At 49.4% G+C, this 18,586-nt stretch overlaps 1 protein-coding gene across 4 annotated transcripts in view; it reads right to left on the minus strand.

The window, feature by feature from the left end:
- cacna2d2a (calcium channel, voltage-dependent, alpha 2/delta subunit 2a) overlaps positions 1-18,586 on the minus strand; it is a 1,719,882-nt gene that overhangs the window by 462,755 nt on the left and 1,238,541 nt on the right. For all 4 annotated transcript variants that reach the window (XM_072472012.1, XM_072472009.1, XM_072472008.1 and 1 more), the window contains one exon: positions 3,425-3,583. In XM_072472012.1, the coding sequence (XP_072328113.1) occupies positions 3,425-3,583 (159 nt within the window). The remainder of the gene's footprint in view (positions 1-3,424; positions 3,584-18,586) is intronic.

Consider the following 18,586-nt stretch of genomic DNA (forward strand, 5'->3'; position numbering starts at 1 on the left):
CTCCTCGATTAAATCTCCTCTGCACCCTTTCCAGTGCCATCACATCCGTCCTGTAATGTGGATTCTAAAATTGCACACAGTACTCCAGCTGTGGCCTAACCAATGTTTTATGCAATTCCAGCATAACCTCCCTGCTCTTAAACTCTATGCCTTGGCTAATAAGACAAGGATACCATATGCCTTCTTAACCATTGTATCCAGCTGCTCTGCTACCTTAAGGGACTGGTGAACATGCACACCAAAATCCCTCTGATCCTCAGTGCATCCCAGGGTCCTGCCATTTATCATGCGTTCCCTTGCCTTGTTTATCCTCCCAAGTGCATCACCTCCCACTTATCTGAATTGAATTCCATTTGCCACTGATCAGCACATCTATATGCTCCTCTCATCAAAGGCTATCGTCCTCGCTGTTTACCATCCCATCAATTTTTGCATAATCCGCAAATTTACTGATCAACCCTCCTACATTTATATCTAAATCATTTATATAAACCATCAACTGCAAGGACCCCAACACTATCCCTGCGGGACCCCACTGGATGCAGGCTTCCAGACACCCCTCGACCATCACCCTCTGCTTCCTGCCACAATTTTGGATCCAATTTGCCAAATTTCCTTGGATCCAATGGGCTCTTACCTTTGCTATCAGTCTCCTATGTGGGACCTTATCGAAAGGCTTGTTGAAGTCAAAGTGGACTACGTCAAATGCATTTATCTCATCGACACACCTGGTCACCTCTTTGAAAAACTCAATAAAATTTATCAGGCAAAAAAAACCACGCTAATTGTTTTTGATTAATTCCTGCCTCTCCAAATGTAGATTAATTCTGACTCTCAGAATTGCTTCCAATACTTTCCCCACCACTGAGGTTAGACTGTAGTTTCCTGGTTTATCCTTTCCTCCCTTCTTGAAAATAGCACCACATTGGCGATCCTCCAATCCTCCAGCACCTCTCCTGTGGCCATAGAGGAATTAAAATTATTGCCAGCACCCTTGCTATTTCCTCCCTTGCCTCACTCAGGAGCCTGGGAAACATTTCATCTGGCCCTGGATATTTGCCTACCTCTGAGTTTGCCAGGCCACTCAGAACCTCCTCTCTGTCTATGTTAATCTCTTTAATTTTATTACAGTCCTTCTCCCTGATTCTATACCCACACTGTCCCACTCACAAGTGAACACTGACACAAAGTATTCATTTCGAATCCTATTTTCATCCTCCGGCTCCACACACAAATTACTACTGCTTGGGCCCTATTATTTCTCAAGCTATCCTTTTACCCTTAATGTACTTGTATTTTAACTGCCAGTATCCTTTCATATCCCCTTTTGCTCTCTTAATTTCCCGGGCCTTCCCTGCCTGTATCGAACCAATGCTGTTCATCAACTCCCTCAGCCCGATCGGGACCCCAAATCCCTGCACCCTCTTCTCGACGACGCCTTAGCCACCGCCGACGCCTTAGGACTCGATCAGTCCATCCTCGGATCCAGAACCGTGTTAAAATCACCCATTATCAGCCAGCGCATGTCCAGATCTGGCATCTTCCCTAACCCGCCTCATAAAGTCCAGTTGCCCCAATTTGGGGCAGAAACATTCACCAGGGCTACCGGCATCCCCTCCAGCTTCCCACAAACCATCGCATATCTGCTCCCGATCGGTTATAATGCTACCGAACTCAAAAGCCACTTTCTTATTGACCAGCACCACCACCCGCCTCGTCTTCATGTTCAACTCCGAGTGGTATGCCCACCCATCCCTTCCTCAGCTTTGTCTGATCTCCCAACTTCAGGTGTGTCTCCTGAAAAAAGACAACATTGGCCTTCAAACTCGTCAAGTGCGCAATAACACGCAACCACTTAACCGGCCCTTCAACCCTCGCATGTTCCAAGTAACCAGCCTTTTCGTGGGGGCTCCCCCCCCCGTCCCAATTAGCCATAAACCTTCTTCAGCCAGCTCACCAGTCCATGTCACGCACTCTTCCAAGCCCACCCCAAGATGTGCGCCGCTCTCTCTCCTTTCCCAACTGCGCCACACCAACTACACTCGTCAGCAACTCTCCCACCTCCCTCTCCCGCACCCAAACAAAGAACCAGCCCATTTGCCCCTCCCCCGCACCTTCCTCCTGACAACCCCCCATTTCACTACCGTTAACCAGCCCACCCAGCTAGGCCGAGGCCTTTACTAACCCTCACTTCCCCAATCCGGCCCTCCAAACAACATCAAAGAGAAACAAAAGGCACACTCACCATCACTGCTCCGTGACGTAACCTACCCCAATCCACCCGCCCAATGTGCCCCACAAAAAACTCCACTCCAAAGTTCAATGTCCTCACATTCCCCCCAGTCCATGGTCCCTGATAAAGTTCACCGCCTACTCTGGCGAGTCAAAATAAAACTCTTATTTTTAGTGTGTCACCCACAAGCGAGAGGGCACAAAACTCCAAACTTCACCCCCTTCTTGCAACTCCGCACCAAGGTCCTGGTAAATCTGCAGTTCACTCCCCTCCCAGTTAAGATCTTCTCCTTATCCAAGAACCCATACAGCTCACCGCCATTGCCCTCGGCAGCTCCACTATCTGCACGCGGCACCCTCCCCAGCGGCCTGTGCACTCAATCCACCACTAGGGGCCGGCCGAAGGCCCCCTCTCCTATCAGCTCCTCCAACATGCACGCCTCATACTTGCCGGCCTCCGCACCTTCAATCCCTTTGGGCAGCCCCACAGTCTGCAAGTTTTGCCTCCTGGAGTGATTCTCGAGCTTCTTCAGCATCCCCCTCAGCCTTTTCTGGCTGCTCAACACCATCCCCATCTCTGCCTCCAGCGAGGTCAGCTGATCCCCATGCTCCCCCACTGACTCCTCAACCTTTTGTATCACCAGGCCTGGAGCCTCCTGCCTCTACCCCACTCACTTGATTGTCACCCTAAGCGGCTCCACCACCTTGGCTAAATTCTTTGAGGCCTCCTTCCTCTGTTGCTGAAATTTCCCATTGAGGAATTCCACCAGCTACTCCATAGATCACTGGGCAAGCGATGCTATCCCCTTGATCTCTGCCATCATCTCCTGTGTCGCACCACAGAAACCTTCCAACTCCAGTTGCCGTCTCTTCCTCGTGGCACTCATCAGATGTGCCATACACCAGAGGTGCATTACATTCCCTGGGTACTCAAGCACCCTTTGCCATCAAACACCATGCGCTTCGGATGGGGAAGGACCAAAAAAACCCACCTTGAGCCGTAGCGACCCACTCCGTGGCCACCACCAAAAGTCATCTGCTAAATACTGATAGCTACGCTAAAAGCAGCCGTTAATGAGTTGGCAATTCAGGATTAAAGGAGCACAATGCTTTCCTCCTGTAATCAAATCAATGAGTTAAAAAGATAACAGTTGATCCTTTCAGGATGGTTGGTAGGTTTTATTGTGCTTACATTGAGTAGCTGATCAAAGGCATAATTGAATCCTGATTTGTAATCTGTGACTCCCTTGGCAACCATCTCTTGGACGGCATCTTTCAGAACGTTCTTGTTCCGCACATTGGCTTGAACCAGCCGCTTGAAGCAGGCCACAGGAATAGCTTCATCATTGAACTGCAAAAGAGAAAAGACTGTTACAGCCAGTCAAGTAACAGCATAAACCAAGTGCCCACAATATATACCAATATCAAACCAGCTGGTCATTCATCAACCAATCTGTTATAACCCACATGGGTTTTATGATCCGCTATCCCGTGAAGCTTGCAAAATACAAGCTCTCCCGATAAGGAGGACCCTTAACACAGTTCATGTGCCTTTGCATAGAGTCAGCCAGTCAGGTACCGACTAGAGAAGACCCAGTAGGGAATTACTGGAGCTGTGTATATGGTTAACATGTTAAATAAAAGTAAGTAATGTTTTTCTCTGCAACTCGATGTGGACTCCTTTTGTTGCCCCTTACACAATCACAGACAAATTGTGTTCTCAAAGTCTCAATGCAAACAGTCAAGTGGTCAATGACCAATTGCAACCAGTCAAGAAAACGACAACTTTCATTTATATAATTGCCTGATGGTGCATTAAGGGAGAGAGAGCAGACACCTCTAGATTCCGGTGCCCATGCAATATGTTCAAAATATTAAAAGTAAAAATATCCATGATACCAGACCTCCATTGTGGAGGGAGAACCCCTTCTATAGTGTGGACAGCTGTGGCCATTTAGAAGTTGCAAAAGTAGGGGATGGTTTAGAAAGCCAACTGAAGCATCACCCTCCCCGCCCCATACATCCGTTCTGCTGCAGAGAGGCAACCTCCTCTCTCTGGCTCTGTTTCAGCTACCACAGGGTTTCCAGTCTAGGTCTCTTAATTGCTTTTATTGGCTACCCGTTGTTTGGAAAACCGCTCATTGCTAGAACTTTGCTGGCAAACCAGCATGTTGGGCAGCAACAAGAAATTCCAGGCTAGTTTGCCTCTGGTCTCACTGTCACCGGCCTTCAAAAATCCAGTCCTAATAGCCACAACCGCCAAAGTGAGACAATAGTACTCACATTTCCCAACAGGGGATACCAAACAGACTACAGCAGTTCAAGAAGGTGCTCATCATCACCTTCTCGAAGGCAGTTCAGGATGGGTAACAAATGCTGGCATAGCCAGTGACACCTACATCCCAAGAATGGATTTGAAAATGTTACTGTTGTGATTGGTCTTCTATGTCTTGCAAAGGAATCTACTAAACACCTCGACTTGCCAAACCAGGATCTTTATTGAATCACACGTGGTAAGCTAGCGATCTGTTACAGAGCAAGTTATCATGGAGTTTCTTTGTACTCCTCTGGAACGACACCTAGCACGACTGTTCACCTGTATGTCTGTATGTCAGCCATCTGCCGATAGCCGGATGTGTCCCCACTTATATTGGAGTCCCTGATCACATGGCCATGGTCTTGAGACCGCATGGTGTGTCTGCACCACCACTTACTGGTTGGAGGTCACACACAATCCATCTATGATATTACTTACAGGCATATCACCAGTTACAACTGCTAATACGAGATGCAAATACACACAACTCTGAACAACATTGATATGAAATAAAAACGGGGAGTGCTGGATAAACTGAGCAGGTGAGCAGCATCTGTGGAGAGAGAAACAAAGTTAATGTTTCAAGTCTCTCCCGAATATGGCACTTTTTAAGACACTTCAGAAAAGTGTCAGCAAACAAAATTCAACATTGACCCACATAAGCTTTTTGAGCAGATGAGATGCAAGTTTTAAGGAGCATTTTTAATGGGTAAAGCGAAATAGAAAGGCAGGAATTCAGGGAGGGAATTCCAGTGCTGAGGGCCTAGGCATGGCCACCAATGGTGAAGCAGTTAAATTCTGGGATGCTCAAGAGACCAGAATTAGAGGAGCGCTGATATTTAAAATGGAATGGTTGCTTAACCAGGATTACATTAGGTAAGCGAGAATGGGGTATTGGATTAACTAGATTGACACGAATGAGGGAACCATAAACCAAAATAACCAAATTTACCGATTGATCCCCAAAAGAAGAAATTGCCAACAAGACTTCACGTTTTGTACCTTTCATGTTAACATGAATCAGAAGCAGTGTAATTTAGACTGGAATTAACAGGCAAAAAATTACTTCAAATAAAAAAGTAACTTTAACCTTTAATATTCAATACAACAAAGTTACGTCTTACACAACCTCAAGCACCCTGATCACACCCTGCACAAATGTGGCACTAAATAACTGCACAGCTCCACAATATACTGTTCTTTATTCACAAAGGGTAGGTCAGGAGTTCTATCTGACACAGCTTTCACCTTTGAATTTCACAGGCATGACTACCATCAGCAAGGCACACTTCTACAAACCATCTCTCCCTTGGGTGATGATGGTGTAGCTTTCCAAGTTCCTTTTCAATTGACCAAACAGTAAGACATTGCTTCTTGCTTTGGTGACTTTTGGAAGACACCCAGCAGTGTTTCCCAGCTATTAGATCTTTTTAGCCAGCTTGCACATTTTCTCTTCTCTCACCAAACACAAAATCTGTCCTCTGCCTGACAATGATTTGTTTCTGCACGCAAGATCGTAGGATCAGAATCTCATCAAAAAAACTTGGCACGTTTCTCGTTCTCTTTCTGTTTGCTTTCCATTTGTGTGCGCATTTGTGCCTTCACCCTCTAGCTCCTCTGTTTGTAGTTCTCCTTTGTGTCTGCAACTTTCCTTTGTTTCTGCCAGCCACATGGCATCTGATCATAATTTCCTTCTTGTGGTACTGCTTGCTTCTAGGTCAATGATAATTACTATTGATCTCCTTATCATTGATATCTTTAAAGTCATTTTCAAACATTCTTAAAAATAATTACAAATTCTCATTCTGGGTCAAAAGGTATCACTCACAGCAAACAACCCCACTCATCAATATCTGACACACTCACTGAAGCACTTTCCACATAATATCTGAAACACTCACATAGACTCTCTCTACTCACCAATATCTGAAACACTCACAGATTCTCCCCACTCACCAATATCTGACACACTCACAGAAACATTCCCCACACTCAGACTCTCCACACACTGATATCACACACACACAGACTCTCCACACACACACACACACACAGACACACAGACCTGACTCACGAATATCTGACACATTCACAGAAACACACCCTGCACACTGGTATCTGACACATTCAGAAATACTTCACACCCACGATATCTGTCACACTCATGGTCACACAGAAACACTCCCCACACACCAATATCTGACACTCACCACACTCTGATATCTGACACTCACAGAAACACAGTCCACACACTGACATCTGACACTCACAGAGACTCTCCCCACACTCTGATATCTTACACAGACAGACTCTCTCCATTCACCAATATCTTAGAAAGACACCCCACTCACCAATATCCAGCACACTCACAGAACCACACACTGAAATCTGAGACACACACAAACTCACCATATTCACTGATATCTGACACACACAAACTCTCCTCACAAACTGATATCTGACACACTCACAGAAACTCCCTACACATTGATATCTGATGCACACACAGACTCTCCCCACACACCGATACTTAACACACTCACTTAAGGATAATTAATGAAGGAGACGATCCATTTCCTGAAGAGCCAGCAAATACCCCACATTGTCTCTTTTGGGAAAGGCCCACTAAAGTTAGGACCATTCAGACACTTAACTGGGATCAAGGACCCCAGTGGCAGATATACCGCTCACCGAGAGCTGCTGGGGAATCACAGGCTGCAAGATCTATTGAACCTCTTCGCCAGCTGGGTGGCTGTTGTTTCTGCTGGTGCGACACCCAACCAAGGCCTAATATTTTTGATGAATCTCAGGCCTCAGGTAGTGATAACAGGATGAGAGTCCTTGGGTAAGGGTCCCAGTCTTAGGGGTTCAACAGCAAGTGTTGGAGTCTCAGCAGAGCCCACTTTCCTGGCTGCTGTCCCTCAAACAGGCACTGAGTACCTTTGAACAATGGATTCCATCACCCCCTTTCCCCGAAAGCCTGCGAGCAACCTTCCTAAGGTCTCAGCACTTAAAGACCACACAAAGATATCTGAAGGAAGACTGTCCATATCAGATATCTGTGCGTCGGTAGTGCTCTTGTGAGCGTGTCAGATATCTGTGTTCTCCACATGGTGAGACACCTGCCTGCCATTGAGTTATACCAGCAGTGCTGGAATGAGACCCTTAAATAAGTATTAACTACACATTTGAGGGCTTCAGTTGACAGCAGGACAGGAAGTCCATCCACAGGCATTTCTGCAATGATCTGAACTGGGGTGAAGTCGAACAGGTGACAGTGTCCCCACCTTCCCCTCTGATTAAATGCTCCCTGTCACCAAACTCACCATGGAAAAGGCCACTAAATTCCACTCCCAAAAACATTCCCACACATTCAAATCTGACACACTCACAAAAACATTCCCCAAACACAGACATTTTACAAATACTTTGAAAAAAAATGATACTTTCTGAATTCTGTGTTTGTAATCTAGGCAGTACGCTCTCCCACTGGAGTCGTTACGAATTATTGGAGTGGTATTGGCTTGGCTACACCTTCGGCCTCTATGCAGCTCTCCAATTTGTTTATCTCAGTTGAGATAATGTCTGTTTGAGATAATGACCCCTTTGCTCGCCAAGATTATGGGAAATGAAGGCAGTAACTTCAAGCTCACAGTGGGAAAATGTCTTTACTGTGAAACATTGACCTTTCACCTCAATTAACTGGCAATTGAAGTGCAGCCAATGGTATGATGATGCTGAGCTGAAGTAATCCTCAGGTCCATCTGCTGTGGATGGCAGAATTGCTGATGAGGGAGGATGCAGACAAGCTCATCTGCTGATAGATTTCAGATTGATTGGTGATGTCTAGGAGGGGGATATTATAAAATGTAATGCTTCTCACCAGTTCTGCAGCTGCTGCACACAGACATTGAGACAGCTTTGTAATGCAGGATCTTTGACTAAAATCCAGTGCTTGTTAAACTCAAAGTCCACCGTCCACAAGGATTTACATATAATTAATTGGTTTATCTACACCAAATGAACTGCAGTGGTTCACAAAGGTGGTTCACCATTGCCTTCTCAAGGGCAATTGAGGATGGGCAACAAATGCTGGCCAGCTGGCAATGTTCACATCCCATGAAAGAATAAAAATAAATCATCCCTGTTCCAGAGTAATCAATGGGTATTTGTACTGGAAAGATGACAAACATTTTCACAGGGACACCAAATACTACATTGGCTTTGCTATCAGCAATCTGGTCCTGAACAAAGACACATTCCAACAACCACATACTCCCAGATTGTCAGATAGAATCAGACTAGCTACATTGTAAACATTGGCTCATTGCTGAGTGATGATGAAGCTCAAAGCAAATTCCCTTTGACTTATTTTTCTTGGGATGAGATCAGTTTCCACAAATTCCTACCTTCATGCTCCCTACTATCCAGCGCCTTTTAAAATCGAATCTCCTCATTCATTTCAGTGAACAAACCTTAGGTTCAGTGCAGTAATCCTGCCTGGATTCGATTGTTCTGCCAGGATTTGCACTCCACTCCAGCCTGCCCTGGCTTGGAATTCTGGAATGATGTCTACTGGGATACCCACATCTTGTAGGTTTGGGGGTCCACCCAAATCTCTCATTGTATGGATGCGGGAGCCTATAAAACCTAGTGGCAGAGGTCGCAGGTTTGAAAGATGCTGTTGATACCTTGGCAAATAGTTGCAGTGCATCTTATAAATGATTACACACTGTGCATTAGTGATGGAGGGAGTGAATGTTTCAGGTGGTGGATAAGGTGCTGATCATGCATGGGCTGCTTTCTCCTGGTTGGTGTCGCTCTTCTTGAGTGTTGTTATAGCTGCACTTATCCAGGACAGTGGATAGTAGCTCATCACAATCTTGAATTGTGGTTTGTAAGATGGTGAAAAAATTTGGGGGTCTGGAAGTGAGGTATTTTTTCTAACCGTGCTGTATCTGTCCTGGGTGTGTTTGATAGGGACAATGTAGAGGGAGCTTTACTCTGTGTCTAATCCTGTCAATTGCATTCAAGCTACTCATATGGAACAGGCTAAAAGAGGTGCTTGATATGTAATGTGTATCTCTGCAAATAAAAGCTAATAAGTGAAAAAAGATGTTATTTTATTTTTCCTTACTTCATTGCCTGGCTGTTAGACAATCTCTTGTTGCAGATGGTCATTGTCTGGCACTTGTGAGGCGTGAATGTTACTTGCCGCTTATCAGCTCCAGCCTGGATGTTGTCCAGGTCTTGCTTAATTTTCTGAAGAGTTGTGAGTGGTACTGAACACTGTGCAATTATCAGATAGAATTATTTCTGCTGACTTTATGGCGAAGGGAAGGTAATTGATGAAGCAGTTGTAGATGGCTGTGCCCATGACTTTTCTTTGAGTATCTCTTGCAGTGAAGTCCCGGGGCTGAGATGATTGACCTCCAACAAACACAATTATCTTCCTTTGAGCTAGATATAACTCCTGCCAGTGGAAAATCCTTACCCCAATTCCCTTTAAGTTTCGACTGAGATTCACATTTTACTACAGGGCTCCTTAGAGCAATACTCAGTGAAAAGCTGCCTTAATGCCCAAGCACAATAAGCAGAAAACTGGCCAGATCACTCAGCCTCAATCTAGACATTGAATTTGATTATGACAAAGCCTCACTAAGATCTGTATGCCCATCCAGTAATGGTCATGTTTCTTGTCTTCTTAGCATCCGAGGTATATATGGAGATGAGCCTATGGCCTGATCCCAGTGAGAGGGGGCTTTACTCTGTATCTAACCTTGTGCTGTACCTCTCCTGGGAGTGTTTGATTGGGACAGTGTAGAGGGAGCTTTACTCTATGGGTGCGATCTACCAGCCCATTGCACTGGAAAGGCAGTATTTTGCTGTCGGTAGATGCCAGGAGACGCCTCTTCATGAAAGTACTCGGGTCGCCACGCCTAATGCGATCTTGTGATACGTTGTAATCTGAATTCTGCACATTGTGGGCAAAATCGCGATTTTGCAAATCTGCATATAAGAGTGCGACAGCTAGTCTCACTCTAATATGCACTTTTCTGATCTGCCCAAAGCGTTGGGAGCTAACTCCTTTGATATGCCATCAATAAACATATGATGAGTGATGAACGTAACTGAGGCTTTAATACACTAAACAGCAAGTCTCCTGGCCTCTGACCCGAACTGGGTTGGAGGCGGAGACTTGCCACCTTTATACATGAGCCCGAGGGGAGGAGCCACAGGCGGAGCCACAGGCGGAGCCAGCCTGGGCAAGCCCAGGCATGTACAACACAACACAATGCTATACAATACAATACCGTGGTTTACCGCATTCACCCCCTGTTTAAAAAAAGAGTCCGGCGGGGGTGAAGTGGTCTTAAAGGTCAAGTCTGTCGTGGGCCTTTAACGTCCGCCGTGATCGCCTCAGTCCCAGCTGTGGTGTGGGCACCGGTGTTGAGACCTGCGCATCCGGGAGCGTGTTGTCTTCTTCTTCACCCAAATGTTGAGTCGGTGAAGGGGGGGTTTGTGAGGGCCACGAAGAATCCAGCACAAGTTTTAAGGAGACAAAGAAATAACATTTATTTACAATAACATATATATACAACAACAGCAGCAACTTCGCTTGCTGCTCACTCCTTCCTGCTGGTTCCAAACTGGCCAGCTTTATTTATACAGGGAGTCTGCTTATGATTTCTCCGCCCCCCTCATTGGGGAAGCTCATACTCCCACAGGTCCTCTCAGCGGTATTAAACCGGTAACGTTGGACTATCATGGACGGGGTTGGGTTAAAATGTTGCCCCACTAAATTCACAAGTTCATCAAACGTTTTGGTGTCCGGCGCAGCTGGGTACGCAAGGCTCCAAATCACCCCAAACGTATGCGGGCCGCAGCCGGTGAGCAATATGACCACCTGGCGCTCGTTTGCGGTAATATTGTTTGCCCGGAAATAGTAACGCATCCGTTGTGCGTACTGGTTCCAGCTTTCCAGCGCAGCATCAAAAACATCCAAATGTCCGTACAGAGGCATGATGTAATAGAAAACAACTTCCAACCTGTATCCAACAAAAATCCAAGGAGGTGGCTTCAGCAGTGTAGACAGCTATTCACTTTAACCCTCGTCGCCAGTTTTGTGAGGGCCACAAAGAATCCAGCACGAGTTTTAAGGATACAAAGAAATAACATTTATTTACAATAACATATATATACAACAGCAGCAGCAACTTTGTTTGTTGCTCACACATTCCTGCTGGTTCCAAACGGGCCAGCTTTATTTATACAGGGAGTCTGCAATTGCTTCACAGCTCCAGGGTCCCAGGTTCGATTCCGGCTTGGGTCACTGTCTGTGCGGAGGCTGCATGTCCTCCCCGTGTGTGCGTGGGTTTCCTCCGGGTGCTCCGGTTTCCTCCCACAGTCCAAAGATGTGCAGGTTAGGTGGATTGGCCGTGATAAATTGCCCTCAGTGTCCAAAATTGCCCTTAGTGTTGGGTGGGGTTGCTGGGTTGTGGGGATAGGGTGGAGGTGTTGACCTTGGGTAGGGTGCTCTTTCCAAAAGCCGGTGCAGACTCAATGGGCCGGGTGGCCTCCTTCTGCACTGTAAATTCTATGATAATCTATGATTTCTCCGCCCCCCTCATTGGGGAAGCTCATACTCCCGCAGGATTGTGGGATTGTCATTAGTCCCCAGACAATGGTAAGCAGGCAGGTTATAACAGGTGTATGGGCGGAGGTGGTGGTGATTGTCGCCTGTGGGCCTGCTGGTGCTAGTTCGTGAGGTAGGTGGGCAGGGGCGGGGGAAGACGGTGTAGGGTCGGGGGTGGTGGTGGTGGTTGCTGGGGAACCTGCAGGTGCCAAATCCCGAAGGGAGACCGTGTCCTGTCGCCCGTCCTGATGTGCCACGTAGGCATATTGTGGATTTGCATGGAGGAGCAGGACCTTCTCGACGAGAGAGTCGGTTTTATGGCTCCTCGTATGCTTCCGGAGGAGGACGGGCCCTGGGACTGCCAGCCAGGACGGGAGCGAGACCCCGGAGCTGGATTTCCTTGGGAAAGCAAACATACGGTCATGAGGAGTCTCGTTTGTGGCAGTACACAGGAGCGACCGGATGGAGTGGAGCGTGTCGGAGAGGACCTCCTGCCGACGGGAGACTGGGAGGGAGAGACTGGACGGGAGACTAGACCGTAGGACCAGGAGGACGGCCTTCCAGACCGTCGTGTTCTCCCTCTCCACCTGTCCGTTTCCAAGGGGATTATAGCTGGTCGTTCTTCTGGAGGCGATGCCCTTGTTGAGCAGGAACTCACGCAACTCGTCGCTCATGAAGAAGGATCCCCGATCACTGTGGATGTAGGCGGGGAACCCGAACAGGGTGAAAAGACCATGCAGGGCCTTGATGACGGAGGCAGAGGTCATGTCAGGGCACGGGATGGCAAAAGGGAATCTTGAATACTCGTCAACGATGTTGAGGAAGTACACGTTATGGTCAGTGGAGGGGAGGGGCCCTTTGAACTCGATGCTGAGGCGCTCAAAGGGGCGAGAGGCCTTTACCAGGTGTGCATGTTTGGCCGATGGAAGGGCGGTTTACACTCCGCGCAGACCTGGCAGTCCCTGGTCACGGTCCTGAACTCCTCGATGGATTATGGCAGGTTGCGAGCCTTGATGAAGTGAAAAAAACGGGTGACCCCCGGGTGACAAAGGTCGTTGTGGAGGGCCCGGAGTTGGTCAACCTGTGCGCTGGCATATGTACCACGGGATAGGGCATCTGGGGGCTCATTGAGCTTCCCGGGTCGATACAAGATATCATAGCTGTATGTGGAGAGCTCGCTCCTCCACCTCAGAATCTTGTCATTCTTAATCTTGCCCCGCTGTGTGTTATTGAACATGAAGGCAACCGATCGTTGGTCAGTGAGGAGAGTGAATCGCCTGCTGGCCAGGTAATGCCTCCAATGTCGCACAACTTCTACGATGGCTTGAACTTCCTTTTCAACAGAGGAATGTCGAATTTCTGAGGCATGGAGGGTACGGGAGAAGAAAGCCATGGGCCTGCCCGCCTGGTTGAGTGTAGCGGCCAGAGCAAAGTCCAACGCATCGCTCTCCACTTGGAATGGGTTGGACACGTCCACAATGTGCATAGCGGCTTTGGCAATATCTGCCTTGATGCGATTGAAGGCCAGTCGGGCCTCAGCCGTCAGGGGAAAATTGGTGGATTTGATCAGTGGACGGGCCTTGTCCGCATAGTTGGGGACCCACTGGGCGGAGTACGAGAAGAACCCCAGGCATATCTTCAGGGCCTTGGGGCAGTGGGGGAGGGGAAGATTTGCACCCCTAGGAATTTGAAACTGCTAACCATCTCCACCTCGGCCCCGTTGATGCTGACAGGGGTGTGTACAGTACTTTGCTTACTGAAGTCAATTACCAGCTCTTTAGTTTTGCTGGCATTGAGGGAGAGATTGAGGGAGGGGTCAGGTCCTAGAACTCCATGTTCCACGACGTAGCCGAGGATGGCAAGGCGGGTTGTGCGGAAGACGCATTTTTCTCTATTATAGGTGAAGTTCAGGAGTTTAGCGGTGTGGAGGAAGTGCCCGAGGTTCTCGTCATGGTCCTGCTGGTCATGGCCACAGATGGTGACATTGTCTAAGTACGGGAACGTGGCCCGCAGCCCGTACTGGTCAACCATTTGGTTCATTTCTCTTTGGAAGACTGAGACCCCATTGGTGACGCCGTAGGTGACCCTGAGGAAGTGGTAGAGGCGGCCATCTGCCTCGAAGGCAGTGTATTGGCGGTCCTCCGGGCGGATAGGGAGCTGGTGGTACGCGGACTTCAAGTCAACCGTGGAGAAGACTCGATACTGCGCAATCTGATTGACCATGTCAGATATGCGGGGAAGGGGGTACGCATCAATCTGCGTGTACCAAACAAAGAACAAAGAAAAGTACAGCACAGGAACAGACTCTTCGGCCCTCCAAGCCCGTGCCGACCATGCTGCCCGTCTAAACTAAAATCTTCTACGCTTTCTGGGTCCGTATCCCTCTATTCCCTGCTTCCACCACCTCCTCCGGCATCACGTACCGGTTGATGGTCTGGCTGTAATTGATGACCATCCGGTGCTTCTCCCCAGTCTTGACGACCACCACTTGGGCTCTCCAGGGGCTGTTCCTAGCCTCAATGATCCCCTCTCGCAGGAGTCGCTGGACCTCCGAGCTGATAAAGGCCCTGTCCAGGGCACTGTAATGCCTGCTTCTGGTAGCGACTGGCTTACAGTCAAGGGTGAGATTTGCGAAGAGGGAGGGTGGAGCAACCTTAAGGGTCGCGAGGCTACAAACGGTGAGGGGGAGCAGGGGTCCGCCGAACTTTAAAGTAAGGCTCTGGAGGTGGCACTGGAAGTCGAGCCCCAGCAATAGGGCAGCGCAGAGATGGGGTAGGACGTAGAGTTTGAAGTTAGCCTACAGTAAGGGTCGCGACACAGTACCACCGGATTTCTACTGCGTGGGATCCGGCAGCCAGGGAGATTTTCTGGGTCGTGGGTAGGAGTGGGAGGGAGCAGTGCCTTACTGTATCTGGGTGTATGAAGCTGTCTGTGCTCCCTGAGTCAAAAAGGCAGGCCGCCTCGTGCCCGTTGATCCGGACGGTCATCGTAGACTTCGCGAGGTGGTGCGGCCGGGACTGGTCGTGCGTGATGGAGGCGAGCTTCGGAAGGCGGTTGGTAGGCCGGTCGGAGGTAGCGGCGGCCAGCGTACGGTCGGGTGAGCTGGGCTCCCAGGAGGCTGCGGGTGGTCCCAAAATGGCGCCCCCATGAGTCGCGTGTGGCGGGTGGCATCGGCGATGGCGACCAAGATGGCGGCCCCCATGGGCACGCGTGGTGGTTGGAGGATGCATTAAAGATGGCGGCCCCCATGGGTCGCACGTGGTGGCCAAAATTAAAGATGGCGGCACCCACGGGTCGCACATGGCGGGTGGCGCGGCAGCTGGAGGCGGCCCTGACAGGCAGCAGGCAGCGCTGCTGTGCCTAGAGGTTTTAGGGGGAGATCGGGCGTGGCAGGCTTTTGTAAAGTGGCCCTTCCTCCCACACCCGTTGCAAGTTGCGTTCCATGCCGGGCAGCGTTGTCTGGGGTGATTACTCTGGCCGCAAAAGTAGCACCTTGGGCCTCCGGCGTTGGTGGGCCGCAGGCTTGCGTCGCACCTGGATCGGTTGATGGCTGCGCCCACGAGGGTGCCGCGCGGTCAGAGGTGTAGGCCCCCATGTTCTGGGAGGCCACCTCCAGCGAGTTGGAGAGTTGCACTGTCTCTGGGAGGCCGAGTGCCCCCCCTTCTAGTAATCGCTGGCGGATATAGTTTGAGTTCATGCCCGTGACATAAGCAGCCCTGATCAGCAGCTCCGCGTGCTGGGTAGCCGATATCGCTCGGGAACCACAGTTCCGGCAGAGTATATGCAAGGCACGCCGGAATTCTGCAAGTGATTCCCCAGGGCGTTGCCGTCTCATGGCGAGGAGGTGCCTAGCATACACCTCGTTAACGGATTTCACGTATTGTCCCTTCGGCAGCATTATTGCCTCCGCATACGAGGGGGCGTCCCTGATGAGGAGAAAGACTCTTGGGCTCACCCACACTTGGAGGATCTGCGTCTTCTTGAGGTCTGTGAAATCTTCGGTGAAGGATGCGAGGTACGCTTCGAAGCAGCTTAGCCAGTGTTCAAATGTTTGTGTGGCGTCAGCTGCCCGTGGGTCCAGCTCCAAGCGATCGGGCTTGAGTAATGGGTTCATCGTTAGATGTTTAGTGTATTAAATTTATATGTCATCAATAAACACACGACGAGTGATGAACGTAACTGAGGCTTTAATGCACTAAACAGCAAGCCTCCTGCCTCTGACCCGAACTGAGTCGGAGGCGGAGACTTGCCACCTTTATACATGAGCCCGAGGGGAGGAGCCACAGGCGGAGCCAGCCTGGACAAGACCAGGCATGTACAACACAACACAATGCTATACAATGCAATACCGTGGTTTACCACACCCTTAAACTCAGAGACTTTGGGTAAGCACCATTCAGTGCTTGTCTCCCAAATGGGGACTAAATCGAACGGCACTTGTAGGGATCTTCCAGGGGATTGAAGGGCCCCAGGTTCTTGCACTGTGGGCAGAGTGGCACACTTGCACTGCTGGTGCCACCTAGGCACCTTGACACTGCCAGCCTGGCACACTGGCAGCGCCAAGGTGCCAGGCTGGCATTTTTCCAGCAGCGGAAATCGAGCACAGGGGTACCCTGCACGTGTGAGGTGGGGAGGGGCATGACACCCTTATAGGTGAGTTTGGGCTTTGGGGGGGTTTGGCGTTTGTGTCAGGGGGCCGCTAGATTGGGACGCCGTTTAAAAATACGTTCCGGTCTCTTCCTGCACTGCGGAGTTCTGGCGAGCGGAGCTCCTCAGTGCTGGAAATAGGACTAAGTGCGGCCTTGGTGGGGCATTCCCCGCTGAGGCCCCAAATTGAAACAGAGTTGCGATTGATAGCGTGGTGTTTCTCGGCCCCTCGAGCGGCAGGAAATACCCGGCTAAATGCTCTCATCACAGGACTCTGTTCCAATTTGGTTAGATCGCGCACTGCATCTAGCCCTGTGCTGTACCTGTCCTGGGAGTGTTTGAGGGCAGTGTGAGGGAGCTTTACTCTGTGTCCAATTCTGACAGTGCAGAGCAGGCTTACAAAGAACAAAGATAAGATACAGCACAGGAACAGGCCCTTCGGCCCTACAAGCCTGTACCGGTCATGATACCAACCTTGGCCAAAATTCTCAGCATTTCCTAGTGCCATATCCCTCTTTACCCATCCTATCCATGCATTTGTCGAGATGTCTTTTGACTGCCCTTAATGTTTCTGCTTCCACAACCTCCCCTGGCAACACGTTCCAGGCACTCATCACCCTCTGTGTAAAAAACCTGCCTCGCACATCTCCTCTAAATTTTGCCCCACGGACCTTAAACCTATGCCCCCTAGTGACTGACCCCTCCACCCTGGGAAAGGGTGCTTGCCCATCCACTCTATTCATCCCCCTCATAATCTTGTAGATCTCGAATGCCGCCATGGGGCAGCTCGGAAGCATTGTGGATAGCACAATTGCTTCACAGCTCCAGGTTCGATTCCCGGCTTCGGTCACTGTCTGTGCGGAGTCTGCACATTCTCCCCGTGTGTGCGTGGGTTTCCTCCGGGTGCTCCGGTTTCCTCCCACAGTCCAACGATGTGCGGGTTAGGTGGATTGGCCATGCTAAATTGCCCATAGTGTCCAAAATTGCCCTTAGTGTTGGGTGGGGTTACTGGGTTATGGGGATAGGGTGGAGGTGTGGACCTTGGGTGGGGTGCTCTTTCTAAGAGCCGGTGCAGACTTGATGGGCTGAATGGCCTCCTTCTGCACTGTAAATTCTATGAAATTCCTATCAGGTTGCTCTTCAATCTCCGTCGTTCTAATTTTCATCGGGGGTGGGGGGGCAAATTTCAGAAATAAAAGGTTAGGCACAACGTTTAATGTGAATTTCAGGAAAAAATCTGAGCTATGAACATAAAGAACTTGCTGAGCAAATAAAGAAGACCATTAAAATGGTGTGAGAGGGTTAGATTGTTTGGGCGAGATCTTCCGGCTGCTCATACTGGCTGGATTTTCCAGTCCCGCCAAAGGCGCACCCCCACCATGGGTTTCCCGGCGGCATGGTGGGGATTCAATGGGAAATCTATTAACAGTGGCAGGACCAGAAGATCCCGCCGACGAGAAATACACCACGGAGAGGGCAGAGAAACTCACCGTGTGTGTCGGCTCACTCGCAGTCTCGGGATACTCACTCATTCATCCTCACCCATTGTGAAAGTGGGTGTGAGAGCGTGTTGATGTGTGGGGCTGAGAGTGAATGAGAATCCTGAGACTGGGAGTGAGCCAGGCCTGCACACACTCTTTCCTCTTTCTCGTACACACTCTCCTCTCTCACAGACACACATGCACACTCTCATACTCACACACACACTACCGCCCCCCGCCCCCTCCTACTTTACATCCCTCCGGCCCAGCTCT

Source organism: Scyliorhinus torazame, chromosome 13, assembly GCF_047496885.1.
Source record: "Scyliorhinus torazame isolate Kashiwa2021f chromosome 13, sScyTor2.1, whole genome shotgun sequence".
NCBI classification, from domain to species: Eukaryota; Metazoa; Chordata; class Chondrichthyes; order Carcharhiniformes; family Scyliorhinidae; genus Scyliorhinus; species Scyliorhinus torazame.